Source organism: Ostrea edulis, chromosome 8 (genome assembly GCF_947568905.1).
Source record: "Ostrea edulis chromosome 8, xbOstEdul1.1, whole genome shotgun sequence".
Classification (NCBI taxonomy): domain Eukaryota; kingdom Metazoa; phylum Mollusca; class Bivalvia; order Ostreida; family Ostreidae; genus Ostrea; species Ostrea edulis.
In genome coordinates, this window is record NC_079171.1 from 49,826,780 (window position 1) to 49,842,823 (window position 16,044).

Consider the following 16,044-nt stretch of genomic DNA (forward strand, 5'->3'; position numbering starts at 1 on the left):
TCATGCTTCGCTCAGTCCAACGGTCACACCGTATACATATTATTCAAAATGTCGAATTCCACTAAAAATGTACTTCATTTCTCGGAAAGGACCCTATACCATCGCTCAATTTATTATTTCAGACAGTAATAGAATACATGTTAATCCCTTCCTGACTCCCCATCCTAATTTTTTTATTAAGAGTCCACTAATGATTGCACAACACAATGCGTGAATCGTATCCATAATCCACATTCAAATGTGTAATTTGTTAAAGTAGACCATTATTTAGCGTTCTACGGACTTTTGAAGAGGCGTAGGGTAAAAATAGTAATACACCTTACATATTTGACAATGTGCATATCATTCAACAAAACTGGTAATTTATTTAATGATATTTCTACATGAGTGAATGTAATGGTATTTACCAATCTGATTACAACCAATTAAGCTATGTTTTACAGAGATATGATAGCCCGTTAAAGTTCATACTGGGGTCAATTTGACCAATTAAATCATTAAAGTCAAAATTTCAGAATGATTAACGCGTTGTACAAAATCTTAATTATTATTTGAATTTTAGTATTTTTGATAGCAAATTTAATTTATAATCACGCCAGTTTGTAACGTCCATAGAGCATGAACTTTCAACGATAGTATTCAGATTTATATTGAAATAAAGACATTTGTGTTTTCATAACAGTGCGTATTTGCCAAAATAAGTTTCCTCAAGCAACAAGTGGGAATCACTGTATTTAAGAAGCATTTTCTATTTTTGGGATCATTTTTCAATGTTGCAACATGACTGAATAGGAAACATTTTGTACATGAGGAACAATTTACCATATTGATATTTGACCCCACCAGAAATGATCTCCAAAGGTTATTTTTTTAACAAGGGTCGAAAGTTCAAGCTTGGGAGGGTAGTTAATTAACGGTCTGGTTGAATTTTTTGAACGTCGAAAGTTGATTAGACATCCTTTGACAAATTACTCTCAGGGTCGTACCTCAACGGGGTTACTATTTAATGTTACACGGGGAGTGGAAAAACAAAGGTCCTACACGACATTTACTCAATTTTTCACCGACACAAACAAGACTACCCTCAACTCATATGTATGTAAGCAACCTATATGCACCCGGACCGGTAACATCAAATAGTTCATTTGTAAACTATTCATTTTTCTACAAATCACTCAAAATATCGTAGTCAGGGGTACATAAATTAAAGAAAATGATAATTAGGGGGGGGGGGGGGAGATAAATACCGTATTGCACCGTATGGGAAGAAATATTCATTGAAATACATTGTATACAGTATCGTTTAAAGTCAGCATTTTGGAAATTCGATGTTCAATATAATGCTCGAGTTTGCCTAGTTTTGTATCATATGCTATCTGACGTGTTCCATACTGATTGTCAGGTTGTTCTTAGTATACTGATTTTGACTCCAGATCGCTCGGTTTACCTGATCAAGATATAGGGCTCAAGGCGGATGTGATCAGTTGACAGGGGATGCTTACTCCTCCTAGGCACCTGATCCCTCTTCTGGTATATCCAGGGGCCCGTTTCCCCAACTATCTATTTGTTTTGTTTTTTTATAGAATCTATCAGTTCGTTATAGTCACTATGATGTTGTAAGTTCATTTTATAACGGAAAGTGTGATGACAAGTTCAAGAAATTCCATGAGCTTTATCATTGAAAAAAAAGTACACTAGAAACGATAATTTTTAAACAAGTAGATTGCTAAACGTTTATGCACTCGGTACGAAAATCAGTGGAGGATTTGTTCAGAGGGTATTAGGGGTTACAAACTAATCCTCCGTTTGGTTCACCATCGTTAACAAATATAGCATTTTTTAAAGTCTGTCGGTCGGATGGACGCTAAAGGGTGTCCCATGTCAAGGATCACAACTCTCTTGATACGCAAAAGATTGTTTCCCTGAAAAAAGAATATGCTCACTGGGTGCGTCGGGAAAACTCAAACACTCGCAGCCAAGCATGTGTGTGTGTGAAAATGTCGAACCTGAATCCTTTTTAATTTGATATTCGAGTGAATCTCGTAATGTGAATTTCATATAAATCACTTTTTACATTGATTTTCATGTGGAAAAAGTTAATGCGAATTTCCTGTGAAACTATTTTCACGTGAAATCTATGTGAATGTTTTAACACGCATTTCACGTAAATCACTTTTCACGTTCAATTTAAAAGAAATTCAGATGATGCATATTTGCCCCCGTAACGAACCAAGAAATAAGAAATATTGGGATCTTCTGTATTGTAGGTTAACCATAATTAAGAAAAAAGAAAGTTGTTTTATCCTTGATTTTCCCCGTTATCTATTAAAGAATATTAATATAGTGAAAGTTGTGCCTGTCCCTTTTTGCAGCAAATCGAAGAGACCCACGCCAAGAATTTGTGCTATAAATACAGATCAGTTGTTAGGAAACTGAAAGACGCAAAGGCAAAAGAAGATAAAAAGAGCACTAAACTGGAGAAAGCAGATGAAGAAAAGAAAGACGAATTGGAAGAGAAATTGGAAAAGGCAGAGGAAAAGGTGAAGAAATATACGAAAAAGAAAGACAAACTAAACGATTCAGTCTCAGGGGCAGCCAAAAGTTTATGCCGCAAGATTTTAAGATATAAAGGTATTATTTTCTCGGATTTCTCCGTAAACACTGTAGATCATATCTGTAGATCAAATAGGAGGTGCACTATGAGTGTTTCACTCAAACAACTCTGATATTCCCCGGAAGTGTTCTCCTTTGACTGCAGACTTATTGTTATATGCGTCTTAACAGTTCAACTAAGTCTAGTATTTACAAACTGATATGCTGATGAAATGTTGGTAAAGATAATTTCGATATCAGCCTGTATATCAAAAAGAAATATTAACTGGTGGGATGCAAGTACTTGGGTCTCTAAATCGTTGCATACCAACAGTAAACCATAATCTGACATGACTTATTTTTTACATTACTTTCTTATTTATTTAAGGTACAAAAGACAAATCAAAAGATAAACAAACAGACAGAGAGACAATCAAACACAAAAACAGCCAAAGAAAAAATGATAATGAAACCGTAGATGCTAACACGGTAGTCGTATCAAATGAGAGTAACCAAGAAGGGAATATTTCGGATCTCTTGCTTTGGGCTATATTTGCTAACAGAAGGGAATTAGCCGAAATTTGCTGGCTTCGAAGTGAAGATCATCTACGTGAGTTAATGTCTATGTGGATAATTGTTATCTACTCACTTCGTTCAGTTTGTAAAACAAGAAACAATGTGTATTTCTTGATTCAGTGACAGGTTTAGTATGCTCAGCTCTGCTACAGAAGTTAGCTATTAAGGCAAACAACGTGAAAGAACAGATCCTGTCAAGCGAGTTGGAGGAACATTCAAAGTTAGTATTTAAATTCAATGACGGGAAGCTCCAGTACCGAATTGTGTACATATATTCAGATAATTCAGATTTTGTTACTTAGTAAAACAAACGTGTATTTCTAGAAATCAAGGCAGGCTACTAACAAATAAGTTAATGTTACAGGGGTTTCAATAATGTCGTTTAAAGTTAGCATTTCGCAAATTCTATAGTCGTTATAACAATCTAATTTACCAATACACCCTACCATTGAGTCCAATGCTGTATGACGTGTTTCATACCAATTGTTAGACCGTTCGTTACACACTAAATAAAACGCAGATTACTCCGTTCACCTGATTTAAATATAGAGCTTAGGTTGGATGCGATCGCTCGGCACGGGATACATATTCCTCCTAGACACCTGATACCACCTCTGGGATGTCCAGGGATCCGTGTTTGCCCAGCACTTTTGTATTCTTAATTGGAATTGTGAGATTTATCACTCTTCATCAGTTCACCTACCTTTTCCTAATCTGTGTTGCCTTTATTAGAATTGAAATCATTCGCCTTCGTATTTTTGTTCTCTTCATAGACTTTTTGAACAACGCTGTATTGCAATCATGGACCGCATGTACGAAGAGAACACAGATCACGCCATTGACCTCATGGACGACGACGTCGTAATATGGGGAATAACATCCAGTCCCTTGACCTTTGCATATGAAAACTTCATGTATGACGTCGTGGCGCATACGTGTTCTCAGAAGAATATGAATAAACAGTGGTACAACAATCTTGCCCCGGACCTAGTGCCATTCTTAAAAGTAAAATATGTTAGCGAAGCTTATTGATTTTTATTCGCAATGTTGTTATCAAAATGAACTAAATTAGCAAAGTTATGATTATATTTTAGTCCGCGTTCCGAAAACCAAAGAAGTTCTTTACAGCCCCACTGACAAAATACATTTACAATTACGTACGTATTATATCATTTAGTACTTATATTTATATACTAGTTACTGAATATACAAAAAGAGTATTATTCCTAATTAACTCAAAAGCTGATTGTGTAATATACATATGAGGTTACCATTTCTCATTGCGAAGATATTATGAAAGTCAAATGTATACTCGTTTTGTTTCCTTTTTGTAGATGATGTTCTTTTCTATGTTGGTGATGTACAGCGCCTTTGTCCTGACCAGTATCAGTACTGAGTACTACGTCCAGGACATCGCTAGGGTCTTCGAATACTACGTGTATTTCTGGGGTGCAGGCGATTTTATTGAGGAACTCATCAGCTGTTTTGTAAGCATTATTACTATCATTATTAATAAGTTATACTTTACACAAATGTAAAATATTAAATATCTGTTGCTACGAACAAACGCATACTGTGGAATTATTTGAATCTGTGGACTCTGGAGTTCAGTTTTTGTGGCTTATCGATACCTCACTAGTTACAGTTACGTATTAATGAGAGCGTTGGTTTCTTGACAGAGAAACACTAAGTAAGAATCCCCTTTGTGCTATGGGCACGTGAAGCACATGACGTAAAAATAGGTACCAAATGTTGTTTTTTTTCTCCTCAAACGCTTGGCACTTAGAAGTGATAATGTTACATATACGATGATACTAACAGTGGCATTTCCGCGTTAAACAATCCTCACAAGCAATACCCCTGAGCGACAAAAATGATGTTTCATTTATAGCTGCTGACGTCTCAATATGAGTATAAATGCTCGAAGGATAAAAGGAAAACATATTGATAAACTTTCGTGGATATGTTTACATAAATTTAAGAAGTTCATTAGAGGCATGATCAATTGTGTGGTTAAGTTTGTCATGATGAGAGGTTCACACATGGTGATAACTATCGTGATATGTCATTTATGTTTCATGGTTTCATCCCTTATACATTGGGCTTATTCATAGTTCCAAATGCGTGAGCAAAATTACGGTTCTGACTAATTGTAATGCACAAGAGCTGGTTATTAGCTTCGATTCATTGTTTGCATAAAACCGAACTGATGTTAAATATTTAATTATAAACCAGGGATGCCTGGATGCAAAGGGTCGATCACATCGTGGATACTACTCCCGGATGAAGAGATACCTGTATGACTTCTGGAATGTGGTGGATCTTTTGTCGTACGCCTTGCTGATTACAGCGTTGTTTGTGCGTCATATGCACCTCTCCGAAACCTTTACCATCGCCAGGAGAATGTTTTCCCTATCGCTTCTTGTCATGTATCTGAGGTTTCTGGAAGTATTTCTCATCCACAGGAGATTGGGACCCACTCTTATTATGATCAAGGAAATGGTACGTCGTTTTCAAATTTGAAATCATACACAGCAATGTTTTGTTCTGTTTATTAAAGTTCTAATATAATACATTTAATGCATGTTACATACCATAAAACATTTCTAGTTACTGGTTTTCAACAATTGTAATATCAAATCGCCGATGTTAAGCTTAAAACCTCAAGGAGTTACATCCAGTAATGAACCAACGTGGTACTCTTTGCTTAAAAATCCCAGAATATCAGTAAAACTAATGAATGCTCCCCGAACTGCATCCAACCAATGGAATACTTCCCAGTCAGTAGGGCGAATGTATATCAGTTAGCGTTCCTATACTGGGTTCTTAAACTTCACAAATTCTTTAAAAACAAAGATACATTGCTAGAATTAGTAAATGTTCTACCAAGCCCGGATCTGTGTTAACGACATATCTTAGGGGTTGTGTTGATCAAATGTGGATTTTAAAATATTTCACATACACTGTAACTTTTAGTAAATTTGAAAGCACAGAACTTTTCATAAATGAACACAATCTAAGCGTATGCCTTTTCAATACTCTACGCAACCATTTCTAACGGTAAATTAAAGATTAAACTTTTTGACATCATAGATAGTTATTTCTTTAATAAAAATAATATTTAGTGATCAGTCATTCACTTTGTAGAGCACCACTTCGATTATATGCACAAATACTCTGACATTGATTATAAAAGGATTTTTGAATTCATCATGGACTATCACTTCTTAGTCTTTGGTAATCAGGTCTTCCAATGGGCACGAACTGTACTGATCACCAAGGACCACTAACATATGGTCAACGAGGAACCCCAGCATATATGAGAAGAAAAATTATTTTGCCGTGGCCTTCAACTCGACATTTAAAGATATCAATGACGTTTTATCTATCAACAATTTATTATCACCTGTATGTGGTGTTTATGTCTCAATGGATTCGACTGCCAAGAGTTTTTTTTTTAATCAAGGCAGACTACTGACAAAGATATTGATGGTGCAGGGGCTTTAAGTTTCGTTAAAGTCAGCATGTTGCAAATTATGTGGTTCTTTGATGATCTACTTTGCCAATACAGCTTATTATTTTAACAACTGTTGTCTAGCGTAATGCATACTAATTGTTAGACCATTCTTTACACACTGATTTTAACTACGGTCTACTCCGTTTACCTAAACAAGATGTAGGATTCATGATGGGTGTGACCGGTCGACGGGGGTCCTTCTTACTCCTGAACACATTATCCCACCTCTGATATGTCCAGGAGTCCGTGTTTACCCAACTCTTAATGTTGTAATTTTTATGGGACTTATCACTCTTTGTTGTCTTCGACTTTTCATTTTATGACGAATGACTCGCACAATGATTATTGACTGTTGAAAAATTTTTCCCATAAAACATGATAAATGTTGAGTGACGTTGACCTCTTTAAAATGACCTTGAGTGACATATTTCTTTAAAAAAAAAACGAAGTTTGGAGACTTATTGTTTTTGCTCGGTTCTTTTTCTTTTTCTTCTGCCGCTTCTTTCTCGCGTCTAAAACTGCCCGACACCGTTCTCCGTAACCAGTGGATAAGAGTAATATATATTCAAGGTTATGGTAGGCCAATGTATCTAGATGTGCAGAAATGTTTTTGTTTTCGGATTGAAGGGGTTAGGGTACATTGGGGGGGGGGGGGGGGGGGTTGAGGTTTAACATAGAACTATATGGATAAAAGATTAATTTCAAAATTCAACAGATATAACTTGACAAATATAATATATAGAGTCATGGGGTCTTCAGACATGAACAGAGGATGACAACGCCTAGAAATTAGTATCAAGCTCAAATGACTGTACTTACTTTGACCTCTGACCATGAACATAAAAAGTGGTATAACTTTGAAACCAGGACTAATAGTGACATCTTCAGAAATGGTTAGGGGATGACAGGACTAGTATCAAGGTCAAGTGATTCTAGTGGTCTTGACCTTTGACCATAAAATATTAAACTGGCATTACTTAAGAGCCAGGTCTGATAGAGAAATGGAATGTTTAGAAATGATGAAAATATTATGAGATATGCAAATTGGTTTTAAGATCAAGTGATTTGAGTGACCCTGACATCTGACCTTGAAGATACAAAGTCATATAATTTTGGAATTGATAGAGACATGGGACCTTCAGAATTGATATGAAGATGATACAATTTACAAACTAGTATTAAGGTGAAGGGAGTCCAGCGATCTTGACCCATGACCTTAGAACATAAAATTGGTATTACTTAATTAAGTCTAGTGGAAATATGAGATATTCAGGAATGCTGAAAAGATGATGATATCTACAAATGGGTATCAAGGTCAAATGACCCCAATGAGCTTGACCTCTGACCTTGAACATACAAACTCAAACAAATTTAAGAACTGGAATTTATAGAGACATTCGATCTTCACAAATGATGAAAAGATTATGAGATCTACAAATCAATATCAAATTCAAGTAACTCCAGCGATCTTGACATCTCACCTTAGATCAAAAACATGGTATTACATTAAGAACTATGTTGTTAAAGAAATGAAATGTTCAGAAATATTAAAAGGATGATGGGATTTACAAATTTGTTATCAAGGTCAAGTGACCTTGACTTCTGAACCTAAACATAAGTGTGATATAACTTTACAACTGGGACTGATAGAGACATGCTATCTTCAGAAATGATAAAAGGGTGTAGTGACCTACACACTTGTATCCCCATTGACTTTGGCTTTGATTAAGAAAAGTAACTTTAGAACTAGGACTGATACAGGCATGGAATCATAAAAATGATAAGAGGATGTTGGGACTTACAAATTAGGATCGAAGTCAAGTGACATCAGTTTTACTGAAAAAAAAACGAATTCTTTTTTTTAATTTCACATGAAATCCTTCGTGATCGAGATGTTTTAAATGAAGTAGAAATTGGCTTTGATTTTGTTATGGGAGAAAATAGTAGTACTCAGAAGAAAAAACTGTACAGCCGATACTTCGTTTGGGAGACTTTATAATCGGTAGATTATAATCATATCTTGTTTGATATCTATTTATGTGATTTAGGATCAAGTGTCCAAAAACTGATAAAATAAGAAACCCTTTATATTATACAAGATATATGTTCTGGGTGATCTTGAGCTTTCTAAAAGGACCTTAAGAAACCCTGGTCCAAAAATCATTAACTCCTGAAGTATTGTTGAAATGAAGATTCTTTGTTCATATATAAAATGTATGTTCAGAGTAACCTCGACCTTTTTAAAATGATATTGAGTGACCTTTGTCTGAAAGACATTTGCCTGTAATCTATTTTATGATATATGATCCATACCTGTTCAAAAAGTGTTGAGATAAGGCACTTTCCCCCTTATATCGTTACATCAAAAATATGTTCTGAGTAATCTTGACCTTTCCAAAGTGATTTTGGTCCAAAAGTCCCTGTCTCAAGGCAGTAGTTGTGATTTCCTGAACGATATGAGTTCGGATGGAAGGACAGACGGATATATAAGACAGCGACGACTGTATACTCTCACGAAGAGAATTCGAGAAGCATACAATATTTGGAAAAATGACATATTCACATTCAAGTTTGTTTTGTACTTGGGAAGAAATGTTCCTATACAGTATCGTATTGTAGTTAAAGGATCTATTTGGTTTCCTGTTCGTGGCAGTCTTTATTGTGATAGGAGTTGGGATTTACTACCACGCGAATCTCTGGCCGGATTATCAGGGCATGTGGGATGGTGACTGGACGAAGTGGAGAATTTGGCAAATTATTTACTACCCATATTTTCAACTCTACGGAGAGTTATTCAATGACTTTTTGGAAGGTAACATCATTATATATTTAATGTGCACTTGTTTGAAGTGAATGTGATAACCCATAAGAACTTCTCTTTTTTTAAACGTATTATTGTTATTGATATTTAACAATCTATCCAGCACATAATTATGAAATTAATTTTCAACGCTTTGAAATCATTTGCTTTTGCGGTGTCTTGTTTTCATGGTTTGTGAACACCAGTCTTGAATTTTAATGTTAAGTTAGTGGAGGCTTAATTTCGCGGTTGAGGTAATATCACTCTTTATTGGATTTAAATCAACGAAAATCAGACTTCCACGAAAATTTATAATTCCATGTTGATCAACTTTGATGAGAAATTGATCATAGGTAGACCATTGTTATCAGAATTGTTTTCTTCATATTTCAATCTGAGAAACATTTTGAAAATTGTTTTAAATTATCATTTGACATTTCTAGGCAAAGACCTATCAGACTGTTCTCACAATACATCGGTGTGGCAGTTCGACTCTTCCATTGAACGTTGTCCTCAAGAAGACTGGACAGTGTTGGGCGTTTCAGCAATTTACATGTTGTTTTCTAATCTTCTGTTGGTCAATCTCGTTATTGCCATGTTCAGGTATATCATGTTTTGCATAAAAATATCAGCTGCTCGTGTCATCTGAAAGAGCCATGTGTTTAAGATGTTGTCATGCATTTAACGTATCTAAAATATGCACACTGGCAATCATTACCATTAGCATCTCAACTTGCGTTTTGGTGGGATAAGCATTGATTGTGTTTTTGGAATATAGGTTTAACATTAGCTAGATAATGATAAAAATTATTTTACCTTATCATATCTACATAAAACACATTTGTCATACTTAAACTGTTAAAAACTAGGATGAACTGAATGATTAGGGTGCTTAATTTGCAATCAATTCTCAATTATTGTGCCGAGTCAAACCTATAAATCGTACCACATTAGATACCGTTTACTAGCTAGGCGTCCGTCATTAGAAGTGGAAGTCATGGGTCAGGTGGATACGACTGTCACTGTAAGAGTGGGTACGATTGAAAGCTCTCACAAAAACGACTTTTGGCTATGTGCCAAGAGTTAACATTTTTTAATTTCACTTCCAGATAGTGGTATCTTTAAATGAGAGCAAAATCCACGGATGGAGTGTAAAACAACAAACAAACAACTACAAACATTATGACTTATTTTATTTACCCAATAACCCGATATGTACGATTTTTAAATGCTTTTGCAGCTACACATTTGAAAGGGTTCAAGAAAACTCCGAGAAATTGTGGAGATTTGAGAGGTATACCGTCATCAATGATTATGAATGGAGGATCCCATCTCCTATCAACCTTTTATTCCTTCCTTATCGTTTCTTTTGCTGCCCAGGCAGGGAAGGATGCTGCCTCGACAAATGTGAAAGTAAGTATGAATTGTCATCTACACATATGCATCAGCAAACGTTGAACATGGATAATATTGTAAACTGTTAAGTTGGAATGCAGTTGGCTTCAATTTAACTTCTGTAATCCTACATATATTACGATTCATATATTTATCTACATTCATATTTCGATTCTATATGTCCCATTGAACAAGAAATCCACATGTGTACTATATTTGAATGTTCAGTTGGAGAAATATGAGAAAATGAAGATAACAGTAATTAATCTCATAATTTTATGAATAATAGGGCAAACATTGACTCCTATGTATACCAGAGGTTGGTTCAGGTGCTTAAGGAGAGTAAGCATCCCTATGAACCGGTCACACCTACCATGAAGCTTACATCTTCAGACAAATCCGTAGTCAAAATCAGTACTTAATCATCGGATTACTTAACCCTAGGTCAAATTTTATTTTAACAAGCAATTAATTAACCAGAGGATATATATTTGATCAGTGATTAGCTAACCAATGGTCAGTTTAAACCAATATTTCGATCAGCCTAGTTTTTAAAGTTTTAATTTACATGACGAATCTGAATTATATCCTATCATTGCATGTGCATGTAGGTTCACATGCATCGAGAAGCGAGCCATATAGAAATGAGTAGGCCCAGTGAATATGGAAACATCGATCATAGCCGGACCAGTCGGGGAAAGACAACTGATATGGCTTGACTGTTTATGTTTAGTCATAAAAATATAACTGATGCAGAGATGGGTATGATTTGTGGAGACTGCTTTGAACTACAAAAATTATAACCTCTGATCTTTCGACACCTGCTGTGGGAACCCGGGGTAGAATAGGTCTTCAGTACCCTTTGCGTGTCTTAGGAGACGACTAAATGGGGAGGTCCTTTGCTTGATACCCCGGAAACCGAGGATCCGTTTCACAGCAAGTGTGTCACGATAAAGATCCCTCCCTACTTAAAAGCCTTAAGCACTGAACATACGCCTAAAATCTGCTGCCATTAACCGTCAATTGTAACGTCTCCATATCAGGGAAATATTCTCGGAAGGGATATGCAAACAATATACAATCAATCTTTCGACATCAGAAAATAGCAACTGCTCAACCGAGTTTCCAGTTGAACACTGCATAGTGATCTATTATAGAAGATAAAAGGACACTAACACATGCCTGTTGAATAAGAATATTAATTATATATTGTTTAACGTCTCTCTCGAGATTTCTTAACTCATATGGAGACGTTACCAAGACCGGTAAAAGCCTTCAAATTTAGGCCTATGCTTGGCGCCTTAGCGTGCCACACCTACTGTGACACGGGACATCCGTTTTTAAGGTCATCTCCGAGGACCCGTGATATTCACACTTGATTCCGAGCGTTCTGGCGATGGAACTGTCATTACCTGTTTTAACGACTTAGGTCTGTCGCGGCCGGGATTCGAACCCCGGTCTTCCGCATGCGGGGCGAACATTCTAATCTCTGGATCATCGCGGCGTTTGAATGGGAAGAAGATTTTCAATTACATTATGTAATCATTATTATATTGCAGAATACCCCCATATTTTAAACATCTTTATTTCATTGATAAACTGAATTAGGGGATGCTTACTCATCCTAGTCATTCCGAGTAATTAAAATATGTAACGAACTAAACAAACATATGTAAATTTTACTGAAACACTGATGCCCCCGGATTACAACAAAGTGAATCTGTAAGACATTAAAGTTTTCTGAAAATTTCCAAAAATTAGGTCAATGGTCAATGACAAAAAGCCAACAAATCTACAGTCGTTGGAAAGGTCTTCTCACAAGTAATACCCATGCTTATTATTAAAGCAGTGCCTCTTAAGATTTAAAAATGTAGAGTTCACCAGGTCACATATTTTGGTGTCACTTGAAAGGTCTTCCCACAAGAAATACACACACCAAATGTGAAAGGTCTACCTCTAATGGTGTAAAATATGAAGGTAAAGCTTTTTGCTACAGACAGACGGAGATGCCAAAAATGCATGTTCCCAATCTCATCAATGTTTGATGTGTATGGACACAAAATATACCCTAAAACCTTCTATTTTCTCTTTAAAATTCTTATGATCCTATGATTTGATAGAAAAAAAATTCAAAGCAATTCTCTTTTTGTATTTCTTATCTGTAACTCAGTGCATTAAAGTATATATTTATCAAAAAGTAAATATAATGGACGTGACCAATCTCAAAATCCTATAAAAACCACTAAACTAAGAATAAGGCAAACGTGGACCCCTGGAAACACCAGCATGACTAAGCACTCCCTGTCAACTGGTCACATCTGTCGTGAGCCATATATCTTGAGCAGGTGAATGGATTTATCCGTAGTGGGGGGGGGGGGGGGGGGGTTTGGTACAAAACGCATTAACAATGTCTATAAAATACGGCATTCTTATAGGAGTTATGATATTGATCAATGGTCGTTGTCCTCACCTTCCATGCATCATTTGATGTAATAAAAGGTTGTATTTCTACATTAGAATGTTGTAACTCTATCAAATTTGCAAATGTTAGCTTTAAACAAAAATATTAAAATCCGTGTAACATCAACTCATTTGTCATTAGCCTGTCTTGATTTAAAAACTGATCATATGCAGACTATTGAATCACATTCTAACTATAATAGATTCAAAAGTAAATAAATTGCCCAGTAAATATATAGCAAACAACAATTATTGACCAAAATTATAAATTATGGATGTCTATTTTTCAAATACCATACGTCATTAACTACGATGAAAAATATGATAATCTGTCATTCAGTACAATTAATCCAAAGCCAATTCAGTCAATTGGTCACCATTGTTCTTAAATAAGAATATGAGCATGTATCGAATTGTGAAAATGATATATCAGCTATCTCCAATAAACATTAGGGCTGTGCGGTGCACTGAAAATTTCGGTGCACCGTGATTCATACCATTCGATTCGATGCACCGATTACAAATTCCGGATTTCGGTTCGGTTCGGTTTAGATTTTACTTACACCAAAACAACAAATATGGCGTCCGAGTGATGTTGAAAACATGTGGTTTTTTATGCAACGGAGATTTAAATCACTACTGTGTTAAGAGTTAGCATTTTCACCACTCAGATACCAACAGAATATGGTCCGTAAGATCATTGCAGTTTATCTTTACATGACATATAGCATTCCTGTCAGTGGTGGAGTGAAATCAACATCGTAGGTAATGACACAGATTTGACAGTTAACATGAGAGAAGTAAATCAATATAGGAGATATTTTCAAAGACTCAATTGATAGAATTGTTGAATTTTTGCATATCAATGAAAACAATATCATATACATTTTAGATTCACTATAGATTTGTTTAATAATCCAAAACTTATGTAGCACATTAATATAACAAATTTTGATAGACTGTCAGTGTTTTCTTTTTTCCATCAAAGTTATAAAATGCCATTATGAATAGATATGATGTTTACAAATGACAACATATAGTTATATAACTTGAATTAAATCAAATCAAATATGCTACTCATTAAAATTGTTAATTTTTGTGGTGTCATTAGATAAATTGGACCTAACATGAACCGAATCGAAAATAACCGAACCGTGCTGTTCTGAATCGAAACCGAACCGAATCGAGCTAACCCTGAATCGTCCCAGCCCTAATAAACATTACTTCATTTATAAATTGGTGTCATTCATCTGCAAACATGATTGTCACATGATGCATTTCTAACATTTATGTAGGACTTTAATAGACTCACAATTCTTAACTGACTTTTATTCAATATCTTTATAGAACGTTACTACCCAAAACAAGTACGAATTGAAAACAAGGAAAAAGAGGAAGCCCAAAAGTTTCGTAAAAACTTTCAAAGGATAACAGCATTCAGAATGAGTGATAAACTGTAGAGAGAAAGTAGATCATTGTACGACTGTAGACAGGAAATAGATCGTTGTACGACTGTAGACAGGAAGTAGATCGTTGTACGATTGTAGACAGGAAGTAGATCGTTCTCCGATTCCTTTCCTGCAATAACACAAGGACAAAATTAGTTTTGAAAATTGAAACGTTTGAATTTTGACATTTGAGAAAACATGTAATCAATGATGTATATTTTGAGTGTTTTAAGTTTCATCCCATTCAAGTGGCAATAGCTTTATGCATGAACCTTGTGTAAGCATACACGCATTGCCATCAATGTTATGTATGTGGAGCTTTAGATTAGTATATGATTTGCAAATTGTTTGAAGTTTTGCACAGTTTGTTATAACAAAATGAATTTGTCTTGATTTTATTGCATATTGTTATCAAAATCCCCCACTTTATTTTTCATGTTATGATTTCCAATGTATAATGAAACAAGCCTCGAAATTTAAACAGATAGGTATGAATAATATACGTACGTAATGGAAGTTACATATATTCTTTTCGATATAAATTCGAAGCTGCTATTTGAAGCACATTCACACGCACATGCAAACATATCCCCTCTTGCAATGAATTGCGAGGGGATGAAAATTCTACAAACGAATTGTGGACTTAGGGATGTTATATTTATAGATGCACTGATTTATTCAATGGTTTAGGGCATAATATTGTATTGCATAGTAATAGAAATAAAAATGATATTTAAAGATACACGGATTTATTCAATGATTTCGAATATAATTTGGTATGGAACAGCTATACAAATAAACTGTAATTACCAAGACATGTAACGTACGCTTCTAGTGTCGGGAACTTGGCGAAGGAAGACTCAAGTATATTTGAATGTCTGAGGTCTGGCGATAGCATGGAGTAGATGATTGAATGTAAAGGTGAAGATAACGAACAAGGATCAATTTCATAATAACTCCTTTAAAGAATACAAATAATAGTAGGGAAGCCATGCACCCCTGGATATACCAGAGGCTGGATCAAGTACTAAGGAGACATTTGGTTTAAACATTGACTTTATGCAGAACACGGTTTTGCATATCGAAACAGCTGAGAAACATAAACATCATCTGCAAGTAATAATAAGATATTGCTACATGAATACGGGAAGTTCACGATGGAGAGGTTGAGGTCATCATACTTGTCATAAAGTCGAGCTGTTACATGTAGCTTGCTGTTAATGCCTATGTTCAATAAAATTCCCCAAAAAGACGCA

General features: G+C 35.3%; 1 protein-coding gene across 1 annotated transcript; it reads left to right on the forward strand.

The window, feature by feature from the left end:
* The first annotated feature begins 9,217 nt into the window (after window positions 1-9,217).
* Window positions 9,218-15,530, forward strand: LOC130049162 (transient receptor potential cation channel subfamily M member-like 2). Its single transcript, XM_056146389.1, has 4 exons — window positions 9,218-9,497; window positions 9,929-10,088; window positions 10,726-10,898; window positions 14,688-15,530. The coding sequence occupies exons 1-4, from the start codon at window positions 9,401-9,403 to the stop codon at window positions 14,798-14,800; spliced, it is 543 nt and encodes a 180-aa protein (XP_056002364.1). The 5' UTR covers window positions 9,218-9,400; the 3' UTR covers window positions 14,801-15,530.
* Window positions 15,531-16,044: the final 514 nt, after the last annotated feature.